The 19,058-nt window shown below is 32.5% G+C and overlaps 1 protein-coding gene across 2 annotated transcripts in view; it reads left to right on the top strand.

The window, feature by feature from the left end:
- LOC122498437 overlaps positions 1-19,058 on the top strand; it is a 41,481-nt gene that overhangs the window by 15,265 nt on the left and 7,158 nt on the right. Inside the window, exon 4 of one of the 2 annotated variants that reach the window (XM_043606158.1) lies at positions 15,736-15,808. In XM_043606158.1, coding sequence (XP_043462093.1) covers positions 15,736-15,808 — 73 coding nt within the window. Of the gene's footprint in view, positions 1-15,735; positions 16,034-19,058 lie in introns of both variants that reach the window. The other variant, XM_043606157.1, reaches the window with a different exon arrangement.

Below are 19,058 nucleotides of genomic sequence, written 5' to 3' on the forward strand. Positions count from 1 at the left end.
GTCAATTTAACATCATATTCGTAATCAGCGACCTCGAAAACCCTTACAAACATGTGTCACTTATTTATACTTATTGTTACTAGTTAGAAAACTTAGATTATTTTTTCTATGTTTGGGGAGTTTGTTATTAAATTATATACACAATTATTAAAAAAAAAATTTCATTACTTGTATGTTTTTTATTTTGATACTGTGATTCACGGTGAAGAAAATAAGCCTAAATTAATTTAAAAAAAGTGACCGACAGATTAGCTCGGTCGGATAAATGCCTGGCTCGGTGGGCGGATCAAGGGTACTTGGTTCGCGCCCATTAGCCTGGGATTTTTCCGGCACGTGAGATAATCTGAGCGGGAGGTTTGACGTCGAAGTATAATGATGTGCACCGTCGATTATTGTCCGGTACACACCATTAGAATTCGACTGTCGATAAACCGGTTGTACTCGGAGAGGTTTTCTACAGTTTCCCTCTCCACTGGCGAGAAAACCCATTTAGACGGGTGGTCCAGGCAAATGCGAGTACTCCTAACCTCAAAGTCGTTCTGTAGAAACGCAAAATCAAGTTGGTATATAAGAGTGTGTGTTCTGACAGTTGGCCAAGCCTCAAGTCATTTAAGAAAAAAAAAAAAAAAAAAAAAAAATTTAAAAATATTAATATTTAAAAAAGTTACAAGGGTTTTTCTAAGTTAAACTTTAACTACTGTTTTCTCGAAAACTTGTTTTCGCACGTAAGGTCCCTTTGGGGTCGTCCATATACCACGTGGACAGTTTTTCAAAGATTTTTGACCCCCCCCTCCCCCTTGTGGACACAAAAATACATGGGATTGTGGACATTTTCAACCTTTTTTTTAACCCCCCTCCCCCCAAAAGTGTCCACGTGGTATATGGACGACCCCTTTTCACTGTCCAGGTCACATATAACCCCTTAAGTACTTTGTGGTGAGTAAAACAAAAATAATAATTAATTAAGTAATTCCCACAAAACTCAATGTTAAAACTTAAAAGTTAAAAACAAAGACGCTTATTACTTTTTTCACAAATACCAACAGGTATAAAAAATTTAACTACATTTTTTTAAAACATTTATCTAACAGTGGTACAAATTTCAACAAATTGGTAATATTAATTCTATTTGCGAAAGAACCTCCTTATCATCTTGAAGAAGATCTGTAATTGCCTTAACGTTTTATAAACATTTTACAATATAGCATAGTAAATACGAGTTTAAAAAAAGTAATGTTTTGTAACTGACTTTCAAATTTTTTTCGCTGATAACGAATTCTTGAAATAATACATAGTTTTCCAGAAAACTGACAATTTGAGGAAGTAATTATAAAAATAAAAAAATATTATTATATTTATGTCGTAAAACTGCTCAGTGTGTTAAATTTAATTTTTAGTTTTCGTGTTTTTTCAAATTCTTCAAAAAAATTTGTAATCTTTTTCTAATATTTCAGAAGAAGAAAAAACGGATCATAAAGTCTTAGTCACATTTTTATATACACACAATAAAATAAGGTCTTGAATATCATAAGACAAGAACAGAAATATCGCGCGCGCGTAGCTCTGCTAGTTGTTAATAAATTTTCCAAAAAAATTTTTTGGCTTAATATTTTCAGGTATTATTCTTAACTACATTAAGAGTAAAACAAATATATTTTGGTTCAAAATGAAAATTTTTTAGATTTAGGTGATTCGTTTGGGAAATTCTGACCCTTAAAAGGAAATTCAAACCAATTGAAATGATATTTTTTTATTCACGATTTAAAAAAGAAAATTCTCAATTAAATTATTATTGTCTTTTGTATGTACAAAATATTTAATTATTTATTTCTCTGCGTTTCATTGTAGTTTTTATTTTAAATAAGATTTTCAAATAATTTTGTTGTAAATTCTACGTATAAGAAAGTGAAATTCAACGTGTTTTATTTTTCATAATAAAGCTTAATGCTCAATAATATGTGAGTAATAAATAATAATACAGCAAAGATATTAATATTTGAATGTTGAAATATTTTGGAAATAATAGGTAATACTTGGTAATAAGTGGTAATACTTGGTAATAATTGGTAATACTTGGTAATACTCGGTAATACTTGGTAATAATGATAATAAGTGGAACAGGGAGTCAAGTGTACACTATTTGAGCCGTTCGCTAGAGAAACGACTTAAGTCGACTTAAGTTTTTGACGAAAAAATTAAATTAAAGATTCAGAAACGAATTACTAATATAATTTACGTTTTAATTATATCGCTCATTTTTCCCAATACAAAGGTATTATCAAAGAATACTTCAAAAGAAAAGAAGGTCGAGTAAACAATGTTTTGCTACTTTAATAACATTATTTTATAAAAAATGACTTAAGTGGTTTTTCCAGCGAACCACTAAAAATGATACAAAATTAAGTATTTTATGAAAGAACACTTTTATTTTAATGCATTAAAACATATTTATTATTCTAAAAAGTCTTACGATATATTTTATAGTAATATTCAATTAAATATCAACATTATAATGCACAAGTTTAGTTAACAAAATGAAAAAATTACTCGCTTTTGTAATAATCCAAAATTTTTGAAAATTTCAAATTTATAGCAGTGAAGGCTTGTAGGAAAAACCTTCTTTAGTATTTAAAAAAAAAGAAAATTGAAATCGGTGGAGATTTGTTTGTCGGCAGAATTTTGTCCAAAACACTGCATTTCTTCCCACTGTGCGCGGTAGCAGAGGACGTGAACGCGCGCTTGCGTAAGTACTTCAATTTCGGGACCCAGAAAGTTTAAGCACCTCAATTAATTCATAAATAGTGACCTACAACTTTAGAAACTTAATATATGTAATTTATATGTCTTGTAGAATACACTTAAATTTTTAAAAACCGCTTAAGTCGACTTAAGTCTTTTTTCTAGCGAACGGCTCATTTTTACTAGTAAATTCCCCCTCGGTTAATTTATTTTATCGCTTTGCACATAATATTTCAACATTCGAACAATATTTCTCTAAATTTTAATTTAAAAATATCAAGAATTGAGCGAGATAATGAGATTTTCCTCAGGCGCCTCACATAGTGGGTGATTTGGTCGAATTTTGTATCAAAATCGTAGAACTCTGAATCGGAACGTCATAAATGAATAAAAGTTTTTGGAGAGTACTAGAACCAAAAGGGCGCCCACTCCTTGTCATTTGTGACAAAATAAAACTTTAATATAACGTTAATTTAATAAAAACATATGTTTATATTTTACAAATTATTTTTCTGTTAATAAGATTGTTTAAAAGTTTTTGAATTTTTTTAATCCAAGTTTGACGACTTGCATTTTCTAAGAAAAAAATTACACGTTAATGCCTATAAATAATTCTCATTCTGGAAAAAATCACTTTTAAAATAAGCCTAAAATCATTAAAAAGCGTTTATTATTTTAGAAGTTATTGAAATTTTTGTAAAACATTGAAAATTACGATTTTTTAAAAATATCTAAATAAAATATTGGCTAAATGATCTTGTTCTATTCAAAATTTTATCATCTTTTAAAACATAAAAAGAAAAAAAAATTAGTTCCCATAGGGTGATGTGGGGTGATGTGCAACGTTTTTTTCGTTGGACGAAAAACATGTCAAATAATTAAATTTTTAAATATTTTAAAATTGAATGACTTAGAGGCATTATAATAGAATATTCCTGCATTATTAGATTTTCAGAATTTTAAAGTTTTCCTACAAATTTTTCGCTTTTTCAAAAACGTCTGTTTTTGCATTTTCCAAAAAAGTTGGGGTGATGTGCAAAACCAGTAAAATTCAGGTATGTAATGCATAAATATAGATGAAAATCTCTTTAATTATTAATTTTAGGCTTTTTTAATGCAAACTAATCGAAATCTGACCAAAAAAAATTACTAAGGTATAGTTGACCTCTAAAAAGTGGATATTTCACCAAAGAAAAAAAATTTTTTTTTGTTTAATTTTTTATTTATTCATAATTGAATAAGGAATATACTTAAAGGAAAATAACTAAGCATTTTTTATTCATCATGTGAATCGCAGTTATGTCACGTAAAAAGTAGTTACGTCCACCCCCAAAAAAAGTGTTGCACATCACCCCACATCACCCTAGTACATAATACGTTTTAGAATGTTTTTTATTCACCTGAAAATGGGTATTAGGTTGCGAGTTCAATCCCCGCGAGCGTTAAATATTTTAATATGTACGTATAATGTTGTATTTAGTGTGGAGTGTATGCGATAAATGTGTAATCAATTTAAGGTAATTGTCGACATGTTCTCCTGTAATAAACAATTTTTTTAATGAATGTCATCGTTTGATGACGTAATTGCTCATGGTTGGCCGGACTAACTTTACTGAAGTTAGGCCGACCATGGTTATCAAAGGGAACCCAACCATTCGTTCTTAAGACCGGCAAAACTTTGGCATCCATAGAAGGCCCAACTTAGTTAGCCAATGGTCGGGCCACCCTGTGGATTGATCACGTCGGCTGACCATTCCTGCCACGGTTGGTAAAACTTCGGCATCCATAGACGGCCCAACTTTGGTGCCAACAGTTGGTCCAATTGTATCAACCACTGGTCAGCCGACGCGATCAATCTACAGGGTGGCCCGACCATTGGCTAACCAAGTTGGGCCGACCATGCACACGGTTGGCCCGACTATGGGCCGACCGACAATTCGCACCTGGGGAGAGAAATTTCTATGAATATTTACCGTGATGCCACTTGAAACTGTGTTCAAAGTGTTGTGACGAAGAGTTCGTCCCTTAATTAATTTTTGTTTAATTGTTTATTATTTCTATTTTTGAGGTTAAGTCGTTTCATTTAATTTAAATATTGCCGGTTTTCGTTGAGTCGCCGATTGCGAATTTTGGACAAGTTTGAGGAATTGCAGGTTTGACCATAGGACCGACCGAACGAGGGAAGCAGTGCTGAGTGCAGGTGAACTGGGGCCATTCCAGTTTCTGACCTGATTTTGAGAAGACCTCTTTAGTTCCCGGCATTATCATTTAATTTATAGTGAGCGTTGTCTCACAATAGTATTAATTAGTTTGAATAAATATTAGACAGTTAAATTAATTGATTTGTAGTTTCTTTGTGTTTTTTTTTAATTATCATTTCGTGTTGTTTCGTCGAGACCTGAGAGCAGAGGAGGAAGACAAGTAAGTATTAGACCGCTGTTTTCGCCGTTTCCAATCCATCAACGACGTCGTTTGGTATCCGCCGTTGTCCCTGGCTGAAACCTCACCTGAGTTTGTTGTTTAATTGATTCGAGTTTGTTTATTTAATTGACCGATAGATACTGGGTTCTTTGAACCAAAAGTCGCGTTACAGTGTATTCCTGCAGTTTTTAGCGTGCTGCCTCTACAATCTGTAATGCAAAATTGTAGAGGCAGCACAGTAAAAACTGCAGGAAAATACACTTTGAACACAGTTTCAAGTGGCAGCACGGTAAATATTCATACACTGAGAGAAATGAATAGTCAGATTTTGATGTTAAAAAGATGATGTTACACGATACTATCATTATGCTACTGCCAACCATCACAGATGCTAAAAAAATATAGTTATGCTACCCCGTACTACCAAGATGTTACTCCTGATGATATTGATGGTAACGGTGACTATCTAGATAGCTGTCTGTATACGTAGCATTAAAGATGGTCACTCTAACCACAATTATGTTACCCACTACTATAAATTTCTCTCCGTGTAAGAATAAATAAGTGATACATGTTTGTAAGGGTTGTCGAGGCCGCTAATTACGAATATGACGTTAAATTGACAATTTAACAGTTGACAGTTGTCAATTCAACTATCAACTTTTCTAAAAAGTGACAATCCTCTATATTATATTAAGTTAATGTACGACCGACCGACCGACTCACACCTCTTTCTATTCTGTCTAACTATCTTTGAAAATACTTCACTCACACATGTCCAAAAAACACATACCCATGAATGTTACACATATACACAAAACACATACATGTCATGTCACGCATGCGCAGTAGTATTCCATGAATGTCACGCATGCGCAGTAGTGTTTTATCAATGTCACACATGCACAGTAGTATTCTATCAATGTCACACATGCAAAGTAGTATTCTATCAGTGTCACGCATGCGCAGTAGTGTTATATTAATGTCACGCATGCGCAGTAGTGTTATATTAATGTCACGCATGCGCAGTAGTGTTATATCAATGTCACGTATGCGCAGTAGTTTTCTATCAATGTCACGCATGCGCAGTAGTGTTCTATCAATGTTACGCATGCGCAGTAGTGTTCTATCAATGTTACGCATGCGCAGTAATTTTCTATCAATGTCACGCATGCGAAGTAGTGTTCTATTAATGTAACGCATGCGCAGTAGTGTTCTATGAATATCAGACATGCGCAGTAGTATTCTATCAATGTAATGCATGCGCAGTAGTGTTCTATGAATATCAGGCATGCGCAGTAGTTTTCTATCAATGTCACGCATGCGCAGTAGTGTTCTATCAATGTCAGGCATGCGCAGTAGTGTTCTATGAATATCAGGCATGCGAAGTAGTGTTCTATCAATGTTACGCATGCGCAGTAGTGTTCTATGAATATCAGGCATGCGCAGTAGTTTTTTTATCAATGTCAGGCATGCGCAGTAGTGTTCTATCAATGTCAGGAATGCGCAGCAGTGTTCTATGAATATCAGGCATGCGCAGTAGTGTTCTATGAATATCAAGCATGCGCGCAAAACACCCACACATGTATACTTAACATATACACTAATCACATGTACATGTATACTCACACATGTACATAAATTATATACACATGTATACTGACTCATGTGCAGATATAAACTGCTACATATACACAAATCACATATATAGATTTAATAAACGATTGATAATATAAATTGTTGAATTTTTTAAGGTTCGTTGATGCACGTAGTGTCTGTTGAAATTTTTTTAAATATACGTAAGTACCTCACTCGCTAATGCTTCGCTGTCTGTGTTGTAAGGGAAATTATTTATTTACTTGTGTATTTACTTATTCCCAAGTGCGAAATTAAAAACGGCCCAAAACTGGCCCAGTGACGGCATAGTCAGTGCCTACTCTTGGCAGACAATAGTGGCCCGACTGTCGGGAGGTTAACCGCGGTAGGCCGTCGGCAGCCAATCATCGGCCGATTCTCGGTAAACATTAATGGCCCATTATTGGCTGCCATTACTCCCCAGTGTTGAAAAAATTTTTAAAAAAATATATTTTTTATTTAATTAACTAATTAATTCATAATATTTATACAGTTTATTTCCCTGAATTAATCGCAAACTTACAAATATTTGAAAAATTCTTACCGCTCGCGGGGATCGATACCTGAACCTGACGCACCACAGCCTAACACTCTGACCACTCTGCTACTCTGACGTGAAGTCGAGGAAGCAAAAGGGTTCTTATAAGCTACACTACACTGGCCGATACTGTGCCATTATTGGGCCGAGCTACGTCCCAATATTGGCAATTATAATTTACCATCATAGATACAAAATGATAGACATTAATATGGCATTCCTGAGCCAAGGTACGTCCCAATTCTGGCAATTATAATTTGCCACAAAATGTTTTCCATTAAAGTGCCACTAATGTGCCATTAACAGGCCGATCTTCGTCACATCACTGGCAATTGAATATTGCCATTAAAGATTGATCAACTTTGCCATGAATGTGCCATTATTGAGCCAAGCTACGCCCCAATACTGGTAATCATAATTTGCCTTCAAAGATACAAAATTTTTGCCATTAAAGTGCCACTAATGTGCCTTTAATGGGCCGATCTTTGTCACATCATTGGCAATTGTCTTTTGCCATTAAAGATTGATCAACTTTGCCAATATTGTGCCATTATTGAGCCAAGCTACGCCCGAATTCTGGCAATTACAATTTGTCATCAAAGATACAAAATGTTTGCCACTAATGTATCATTAATGGGCTGATCTTCGTCACATCACTGGCAATTGAATTTTTCCTTTAAAGATTTATCTACTTTGCCAATAATGTGCCGTTATTGGGCCAAGCTACGCCCCAATTCTGCCAATTATAATTTGCCATCAAAGATACAAAATTTTTGCCATTAAAGTGCCATTAATGGGCCGATGGTCGGCACATCACTGGCAATTGCTTTTTGTCATTAAAGATTGATCAACTTTGCCATGAATGTGCCACTATTGGGCCGAGAGCTGGCCCAGTCTTAAAAAATTTGAAAATCTGACCATCGGCGCCATCATTGGCCCATCAATGGGACGTTTTGAACACCAGTAATGGCCCAGTAACTACTGCCAATTCTCGGCAGACATTACTAGACCAATTATGGGCCGTTTTTGCAGTCTTGGCATTTCGCACTTGGGTTTGTTTGTTTGACAGAAATCAACAATAATTTTTTAAATGGATAATCAGTGAAAAATGACTTATATTTCTGTAAGTGTAATTTTCAACTGACTTTTAGTAAAATTATTTGTTTGACAGAAGTTTACAATAATAAATAAATCACAATAAAATAACAATCAGTGAAGAATGACTGATATTTTAGTACTTTTCAACTGATTTTCAGTAAAATTCCACTGATTATGAATCCAAAGTCACTTTTTAAAAATACAAAATGGCGAATCCAGGATAGCGGACGAAAATGAAAGATTTATAAGAGAATACGTAAAAATAACATTTCGTATAATGTACAATGACAATTTTTTAAAATGTCACTTCATAATTTTTGTCTTATTACACAATGATTTTAAATAAAATAATTTATATTTTTATAAATATTAATAATTTTTTACATTTTCTAACCACTATAAGGTTTTAATTTTGTAAATGTTCAAGCTCTAGTTTAGAAAGAAAAATTTATATTATTATATAACAATATTAATTAATGTCTAGACTTGCAAAAACCCAAAGTCTAGACAAATTTGTCGTAACAATATTGTTACAATATATATTGTAACAATATTGGTGACGGTGACGTGCGTAAGAATAATGCAGTAAAAATTTCAAAAAAACATTTCTCAAAAAAATTAATAAAATAGCATTTTTATATAGTTTACGAGATAAAAATTCCTGAAAAAAAAGTGTTGAAATTATTTGATTGAAGAGCGTTCACAAATGACGTCACGCAATTTTTCGGGATTTTATAACCCCCCCCCCTCCCTCTGTCAAACAAATTTCATGCAATTTCACATGTAAAAATACATTGTGTCACGTTTAGTAGAGACCCTCCACCCTCCCCCAAAAAACGTGACATCATTTATGAACGCACCCTTGCAAATATCTTGCAAAATATTAAAAATTTTGTAAAACTTTTTGGCACACTTATTTAGGACCCTAAACACTATCAAATTACAAAGTACCCAAGTATCACGGAATATAACCTTAAATTTAAGGGAATATTGCATTTCATATTCGGAATATTCCAGTGGAACGTTCCAGAGATCTTAAACCCCAGTAGCACGTAATATTGGGAACATTCCAGCAATATGCCACGACATTGAGGCAATATTGGTAATGTTAAGGCAATGTTCTCAATATCGCTGTAATATTACGTGCTACTGGGGAAGTAATATTAAAATGTCCGCTGCACAGGAATATTCCAAGATAACATTTAGGGAATGTTCCACGATTATATCGAAGTAATATTCCAGGATGATGTTGAAGGAATGTTCTACCGTAATATTAATGGAATATTCCAGGATGATGTTGAGGGAATGTTCCTAGATAATATTAAATATGTTGAAAATACCATTGAAAATCGTTTTTACTAAAGAAAGAAGATAAAGAGAAAAAAAGTCAAATTTTTTCAAAGTATGCACGGAGAAAAATGGATAGTTAAATTTACTATCTAGATAATCAGGGTGACGATCTTGGATACTCAACTATAGGACAACCATCTAGATAGTTAAATTTAGTATCTTGGGATAATCAAACTTACATACTAACTGACATTATCCAAGATGTTTACTTTGACTATCCTAGATAATAAACGCAAGTTGCTGTGTTTATATACATCTAAATTGATCAATAAGAAATATTTAATGATAAAAGTTAATTTTTTAAGAAATTAGTGAATATTTTTCCTAGATAAATAATTTTTTATGGAAAATCTGAAAATTTTACAGAACAAAATATGTACATTAATTTAACGGTACCCTTGAAATGTTTAAATCCTTTTGACAGGTTTAAAGGTTATGTTGTTCGATGGTCTCTCAAATTTCTCGATAATGTGCGACGTGTGCGACCAACAGTTATCACCCAACAAATACGGCACTGACAGGTTTAAATGACGTGTAATTGGTAAACATTCATTTTCTAACAAATTTCCCTCTGTTCACAGGCACTTTTTACAAAATCTGACAACGTACATTTGTCACAAATGTTTTTAATTGTCTGAATTCAAAAGATTTTGTCAATCCATGCAGAAACGTGGTTGCAGCATTGGAATTACCGTAGCAATGTAATGCGAATCATTTTGACAGCTGAGCCTTTACACTCCCTGCATGCTTCTGCCCTCTACTGTCAAAATGGCTGTAACATACGTCTTGTGGCCTGCCATTACATTACTTTTTTATTTCCAATCCTGCAACCGCGTTTCTGCATGGATTGACAAAATCTTTTGAATTCAGACAATTAAAAACATTTGTGACAAATGTACGTTGTCAGATTTTGTAAAAAGTGCCTGTGTGCAGAGAAAAACTCGTTCGAAAACGGTTGTAATCAGTAATCGGTAATCAAACTTCTGCGCAAGCGCTCGGCATGTTGACTATCCAGGATAATAAATTTGATTATCTAGATATACTAAACGGGAATATATAATATTTCAGGAAGATAATATTTCTAACTATACAGATAATAAATTTGATTATATATTTTTTAACTATCTACTTTTAACTATCAATTTTTCTCCGTGTGAAATTTTGGAATATTTTCAGGGAATATTCTGGGAATATTCCCTTAATATTCATTCAACATTACCTTGGAATATTCCATTAATATGACGGTGGAACATTGCCTCAACATCATCCTGGAATATTACTTCGAAATTACCGTGGAACATTCTCTCAATGTTATTTTTGGAATATTTCTGTGGGGCGGACATTTTAATATTACTTTAAGATCCCTAGAATATTCCGAATATGAAATGTAATATTCCCTTCATTTTAAGGTTATATTCCGTGCTGCTTGGGTATAAGCAAAACCAAAATTTCGTCGGTTCATAGAGCCATGGAACGCCCCATATAGCATTTTAAGATGATTCACATTGTGAACAAGTTAAAACCTACGATATTGGCTGGTTTTAATAAAAAATTTAGGGGAAAATGGGTCAAAAGTACAAAAAGATGGGAAAATATTATTTTTGAAATATCTTTTTTATTTTTTGTGCAGGGGAGCGTGGGGTAATGTGAGCTTTTAAATTTCACGTACTTAAAAGCCTTAAAATTCGCTGCAATGTCTAGAAAATCTTCTACAACCTTTGTTTATATCATTCTAAAACAAACGATTACATTCTTGACAAATTTTTAGTAAAGACAAGGGAAAATGTATTTTTTTAGTTTTCGTTGTAAAATGCAAAATATTTCTAAACATCACCATAAGTAGTTAAAATCGTATTATTTAGTTATGCTTTTTCATTATATTATAGGTGAATATGTGTAGATATGTATACTTGTATAAAAATCGAGATAATAATAAAATTTGTTAATATTTTAATTTTTTTATTCAAATTTTGGCCTGTAATAATTCTGTGGGGTAATGGGAGAATTAGTGTCGGCCCAAAGAATCTTCGTTACTATGTTAGGGCTTTCGTTATTTCTTTCAAAATTGTAAAAGATATGAATATTTCCAGGGAATATTCTGGGAATATTCCCTTAATATTCATTCAACATTACCTTGGAATATTCCATTAATATTAACGGTGGAATATTGCCTCAACATCATCCTGGAATATTACTTCGAAATTACCGTGGAACATTCCCTCAATGTTATTTTGGAATATTCCTGTGGGGCGGACATTTTAATATTACTTTAAGATCCCTGGAACATTCCACTAGAATATTCCGAATATGAAATGTAATATTCCCTTCATTTCGATGGGTTAGTCGAAAAAAAGGACACCTCGAATTTTGGTTGAAAAAGAGGACACCTCGCATTTTAGTTGAAAAAAAGGACACGTCGAAAATATTCATTTTACATCAACTTTCGTTTGGCGATACTAGTAGTGATGCATTACGAGCGAATATCGAGAATCTCGCGAAAAATACAATGAAAACAATTGAATGTTACAGTTTCATCTCTTTCCTTTTATGAAAGGACAAAGTCTCGTTGTGCATCACTAGGCGATACTATGTGTAATGTAATTGTTTTTTGTAATAGAAGATTTAAGAACATATTATCTTCATAGTTTTTTGAGCACAAAATATCATAAGTCAATTACTTTACACATATCGTTCACTCCAAGTGGAATGTACGTATGTTTAAAGAACATTTTAGAAGTTACGTATCTTCCACGTTCAGTGAAGAAACCACGTATCTTTCTGTTCCGTGCAAAAACTACGTATCTCTGTCAGTCACTTTAGAAGATCTACATTTTATTATTATTATTATTTTTTTTATTATTATTATTATTATTTTGAAGTTAATATTTTGTTATGAAGTAATAATTTTTTCAAAAGTTGATGCAATAAAATATATATTTTTTAAAATAATTTAATTTTTTTTCTTAAAAATATTAGAATATTATTAGAAGTTTTTAAAGCGACTGACAGAGATACGTAGTTTTTGCACGGAACAGAAAGATACGTGGTTTCTTCACTGAACCTGGAAGATACGTAACTTCTAAAATGTTCTTTAAACATACGTACATTCCACTTGCAGAAAACGATATTATCGTCAAACAAAAATGCATTTAAAATTAATATTTTCGAGGTGTCCTTTTCTTCAACTAAAAAGCGAGGTGTCCTCATTTTGAACCAAAATTCGAGGTGTCCTTTTTGTCCACTAACCCAGAGATAAAATTATTCCATTTAATTGACTTAAGTAATTTGTATTTGGTTCAAATAATTATTTATTTGATACCATAAATTAAAATATTTGCGTCCAGTAAATATTTACTTAGTTCAAATAAATAAAAATAAATAAGTAAAAACAAATAAGTTTAAATACAACCGAACGAGCGTTAGTGAGTGAGGTATATGTCGCTAGTTTTTAATAAAACAGAAAGTAACAAGTTTTTCGAGGTCGCTGATTACGAATATGATATCAAATTTGAATTTTGACAGTTGACAGCTGTCAAAGAAACTGTCAACTTTTCTAAATAAGAACAAATTATCGTCTTTGGTATTTTAATTTGTATGATACCAAAAAATCAGTTTTTTTTGTATTTGCACTCTTGTTTCTCTTGACTTTAAACAAACTTTTAAAAAACTTCTAAACAAATTATAACTTTTTGGTTTTCACCATCTTAAAGAGCGTTTCAGACTCTATCTGAATCAACAAAAAAGTGAAAAATTATTTTTTTTACACGTAAGGTCCCTTTTTATAGACCAGGTCACATATTGTATTATACAAAAAAAGAATTTTTTCATGAAAATCGGTTCAGCCATTTAGAAGGAAATCAATTTTTTTTTCAATTTTTCAAACAAATTGTTTAACTCAAAAACAAATTTTTTTTCGAGTTGAAACTTGGTGAAAATAAGTTTCATAATAAGTCAAAATTATTCCCTAAATATGGAGCCAATCCAGGAGGGGGAACTTTTTACATGCTTATATACTGCTGCGGCCTTTATATAGTTTGAATTACAACGAAAAATTCGGTTTTCTTCGCAGTTAACACATAGTATATGAATAATATGATTTTCTGATTATACCCAATGGGAAATTTACAACTGGCGGAGTACTGCGCCAGCACTGGCAGTACTGGCATAACTCTGGGATGATAACGCTGTCTAACGCTGGCGAAGTACTGCCTGCCAGTGCTGCCAGACAGTATTGCCGCAATAAATGCCGTATTGTTATTAATTAGTCGTAAATTAATAATTATAAATAATTCAACAACAAAATGGTAAATAATATTAATAAATAGTTATTATTCATAAAATACTTCTCTTCTTAAAGAAATTGTATTAAAGTTGGAGACTAACAATGGATATAGTTAATTAAGTAGAAAAAAATTGTTTATAACATTTAAAAATTAAATAATAGACAATTACAATAAGTGTGCATTAGATTTTTATATTTTACTACCTAAAGATTGGAATCTAGAAATATCGCAAACCTATGAAAATAAACAAAATTGCTGACGAGGGGAACCGAACCTACGACCTACGGACTAACGGACTAACGCTCTAACCACTATGCTAACGACACATGTGTACAGAAAAGTATTAATATCTCAGTATCATTCAGACATACAATTATTGAGTCAAAGATGAGAAAAAAATAGGGATACGTTAGAAATAATAAAATGAAATAAAATAAAATAAACTAAATTTTTAAAAATTAAATTACTTTACTTATTATTGTATTTAACATTTTACGTAATTCTTAAATTACGTGGTAATTTTTTAATAATTTTTTATTCATAGTAAGAAGTATAATATAGTATTTTAATATGATCCAAATTATTATTGAGATTAAAGTTTAAATTTTGTTTACAATTTTAATTTGTTTAAATAATTTATTATTTACAAAATTAGACAATTATGTTAAATTGTTATTATTAAATTTAATAAAAATAAAAAATGAACAACTGAAAAGTAAAATATTAATTTTTTTCAATAAATTTATATTTAATTTATATTTATAAACATTCATAAACTTTTTTATAATTTTTTTCAAGTTTATGTCAAAAAAGCAATGTTGGCAAAGAGCGTCGTGAACAATTTTTCTATACTCAGCCAGCACTTGCCGCCGTGGCTTGTCCAAGCTTTGGCGAAACAAAAATTCTGTACTGCGCCAGCACTAATTGTCGAGGCTCGGCTAGACTACTCCGAACAATCGTCTGAGTACTAAGCCAGTGGTGAACATCGGCACTACACTGGCATTTCCCATTGGGTAGGGGAAACCGAGGTGAGTTGAAACGATTTTTACATTATCCAGTAGGGGAGAGTGGGGCAAAATGGGGTAGGCGGGTCAAATGGGGTACCTCTGTTTTTCCATGATAGGTACTTTTAATTTTTTTATCCTTGATATATATTATTCATATTGATAAGAAACAGTTATTATTTATGAAGACACTACAAAGAAAATTTTTTTTTAAAGTTATATAACTTTAAAGTTTTAAGCAAAAAAATATGAATATTTGTTAAAATTAAAGTGCTTACAAAATTTTTTGGGATAATGCATTTAATTTGGCAAGTGTGGGATATTTTTCAGCACTTATTCTAGAGTAATTTCCAATAGAATATACCCTTGGTTCTACAGCGTCCGCCGAGCGAGGCATTTATCCGACTGAGCTAATCTGTCGGTCGAAGTTAAATAATTGTATACTCCCGTGTAGAAATTTAACCATGGCCCAAATCGGGGCCAGATCTTATGATCATTGTGTAGGCCATAACATGGCATGAAACACCTTCCCAGATCGGGCCCAAGTCTGGCCAGACTTGGGCCCGATCTGGGAAGATGTTTCATGCCATGTTATGGCCTAGATATGGCAATTTCTACACGGGCTATGTTTATTTTAAATAATAGAAGTCCTGTAATATTTTATAAGGTACCTAAGGAACCATCTCTGGACAACTTTGGGATTTATCAATATGATGGCGATGTTTTTATTGCACTTAAAGGTCATTTTCATGGAGAACCATATGTAACGTATCCAGTTTTCCTTGTCAAAACCAGTAATAATAAAGAAATAAATATTGGAAATATATCAGAAAATAATTTGGCATTTGAGTATTATATTAATGAAACGGTTGAACCCACATACTATTTCAAAATTAAGGCTTGTAACGAAGCAGGATGTTCTGATCCTTTAAAAACCAAAGAATTTGTAATTAATTATGAAGAAGGTGCGAATCCTTCTTGAAATAAGTACAGTGCCGCTCAATAACTTTTGCCCACCCTTCAGCGATTGAAGGCTTTACAAAAAGTTTTGTATTTTGTTTATTATTAAAGATAAAAAGCTCAAAAAGGTCTCTTTCTAAAGCTCTTTTCCTGAGCTTTAACACTGTATCCCAGGAGGAAAAGTCGGACGAATGTCGGATTATACAACCGCCTGGGATCCGCGCCCGTACGGACCGCCAGCACCGATGGTCTGTACCGATTCGGATCCTAAAATGCAACCGGCGCGGAACAGATTAGGCTCCGACTTTTGGATCCGCCTTTCTACTTTCGTCAGTACTGGCGCGGTACTGGATTTGTTCCGCCTGCAGATTTCATTCTTCTACGCGCGTCGGAAGAATGACGGATGTTAGGTCTGTACTGGCTCGGTGCTGGGCCGGATCCGACTGCGGATCTCGTCATTTATTGTTATAGTTTACATTATCAGTATAATCATAAATTTATTTTATTATTATAATTAATTATTACAATAACTAATTGCATTTATTATAATATTATTATTAGTTAACCAATAAATAAATTAATAGTATTCATGCAAAGGAAGAATATAAGAAACTTAATTTTTTCATTATATATATAAAAATCCAACTTTATTATTGTGCAATTAAATAAATAATTTTTAATAAATAATATATTAATTTGAAAGAAGTAAAATATATTTAACTTGAAAGAAAATGTAATCAATATATTATAATGCCTACAATAAATAACATATTAAATACAATATATAAAAAAGAGATTATTATTAATTAATTTATTATTAATTAATTAATAATCTCTTTTTAATTTAAACAATATATTAAGTAATTATTTATTGACACTTTTCTGCAAATTAAATAATTAAAAAAATGTGTTGTGCATTAAAATTTTATTCAATTTAATACTATTACTTATATGTTATAAATTGTTTTGCAGTGAAGTTATGTTCATATTATTCGATATATTATGTAATAAAATATTAAAAAACATAATAATAAAAATATAACATTTTTTTTAAACGAAATATTGAAATATTCATAAATACACATTCAGTAAAGTATTGAAAATATACCGGTATTACAACAGTTCGTATTTCCAAATTGCCTATTGCCGCGTAGTAATTTTACAATGTTCATTTTAGCTAGTGAGACTTGAAAGCATTTAAGGTTTGAGAGTTCCATGCGAGCGTAGCATAGTGGTTAGCGTGCGTGATTTCGGTTCGTAAATATTCGGTTAGGCGTAGGTTCGTACCCCCAAGCGTTAGGATTTTTCAAATGTGAATATAAAAAAATACCGTTAAGTGTATAAAAAAATGTGTGAAGTGAACTATCAATGAATTGTTATCAGTATTTATCTTTTGCAATTACTTATTATTTTTTTATTGATATTTGTTGAAATTATCATTTTGATCCGAGCCGGTTGTCAGGCGGTAGAATGCCAGCATTGCCAGCGCACATCTGGCTAGGAAATGAAAGATCCGCAGTCGGTACAGTGCCGGGTCCCAGCCGGTTGAATTACCCAGTGAGAAATTGCCAATAGACTTTAATCGGTCCAATATCGGTCCAATATTGGTTGCCGTGCTGGGCGCCGATTGACTCCCAATATTGGACCAATATGGGCTGATGCTTGGGATGTAACGGCATCGCCAATCATCGGTTGTCAATATTGGTCCAATATTGGCCAAATATTGGCAACCAAGAGAAAAAAATTTTTTTAAATAAATTTTTTTTAATTAAATAATAATAATAAAAAATTAATGTTTATAATTTTTGTTTAATATATTTATTTGTTTAATTATTTATTTTTAATAATTCATGTAAATAATAAATAATTTATTATTTATAAATTATAATTATTTAAAAATGCAGCAGCTATTAGAAAATAGCATTCTGCAAAAAAATTCTATCATTGAAAAATCAATGATAGGCGAGAGAAATCCGCGTCTTTAAATAGATTCGCAGATGATAGACAAGAGATATATCCGCGTCATTAAACGGATTCGCAGATATACTCTGGTCTCGCGACGAATCTCTCGATACTTATATACACTGGAGTCGCCGTGTCAGTTGCGAGAACGGTTACAGCGTCCCTCTTGCGGCAGAGATAAGAATTGTCACGTAAACTGCGGGTATAATAAGGCGGTCGGTAAAGCGATTTAGCAGTTTACGTGACAATTCTTATCTCTGCCGCAAGAGGGACGCTGTAACCGTTCTCGCAACTGACACGGCGACTCCAGTGTATATAAGTATCGAGAGATTCGTCGCGAGACCAGAGTATATCTGCGAATCCGTTTAATGACGCGGATATCTCTTGTCTATCATCTGCGAATCTATTTAAAGACGCGGATTTCTCTCGCCTATCATTGATTTTTCAATGATAGAATTTTTTTGCAGAATGCTATTTTCTAATAGTTGCTGCATTTTTAAATAATTATAATTTATAAATAATAAATTATTTATTATTTACATGAATTATTAAAAATAAATAATTAAACAAATAAATATATTAAACAAAAAATATAAACATTAATTTTTTATTATTATTATTTAATTAAAAAAAATTTATTTAAAAAAATTTTTTTCTCTTGGTTGCCAATATTCGGCCAATATTGGACCAATATTGACAACCGATGATTGGCGATGCCGTTACATCCCAAGCATCAGCCCATATTGGTCCAATATTGGGAGCCTTTATTGGACCGATGATCGGTCTCTTGGCTCCCAATATTGGACCGATATTGGACCGGTGAGAAATTTCTCACTGGGTATACACGGAACGGCTCTTCGCGGCCGGTTACCGGGCGGTAGAATGCCAGTTCCGAGACGGATGGCCAGCCAGCTCCTGGCCAAGTCATCTTTTGGTAGAATACCAGTTCTCGGGCGGTAGGCAGGCGGTTCCCAGCCAGTACCACTACTCCGGCGACGGTACAGGCGAGGATCCGCGCCGGTTGGAAATTTCCCAACTGGGATAAAACGAAAATTAAAAAAATTAATT

Source organism: Leptopilina heterotoma, unplaced genomic scaffold, assembly GCF_015476425.1.
Source record: "Leptopilina heterotoma isolate Lh14 unplaced genomic scaffold, ASM1547642v1 Lhet_15, whole genome shotgun sequence".
NCBI lineage: Eukaryota > Metazoa > Arthropoda > Insecta > Hymenoptera > Figitidae > Leptopilina > Leptopilina heterotoma.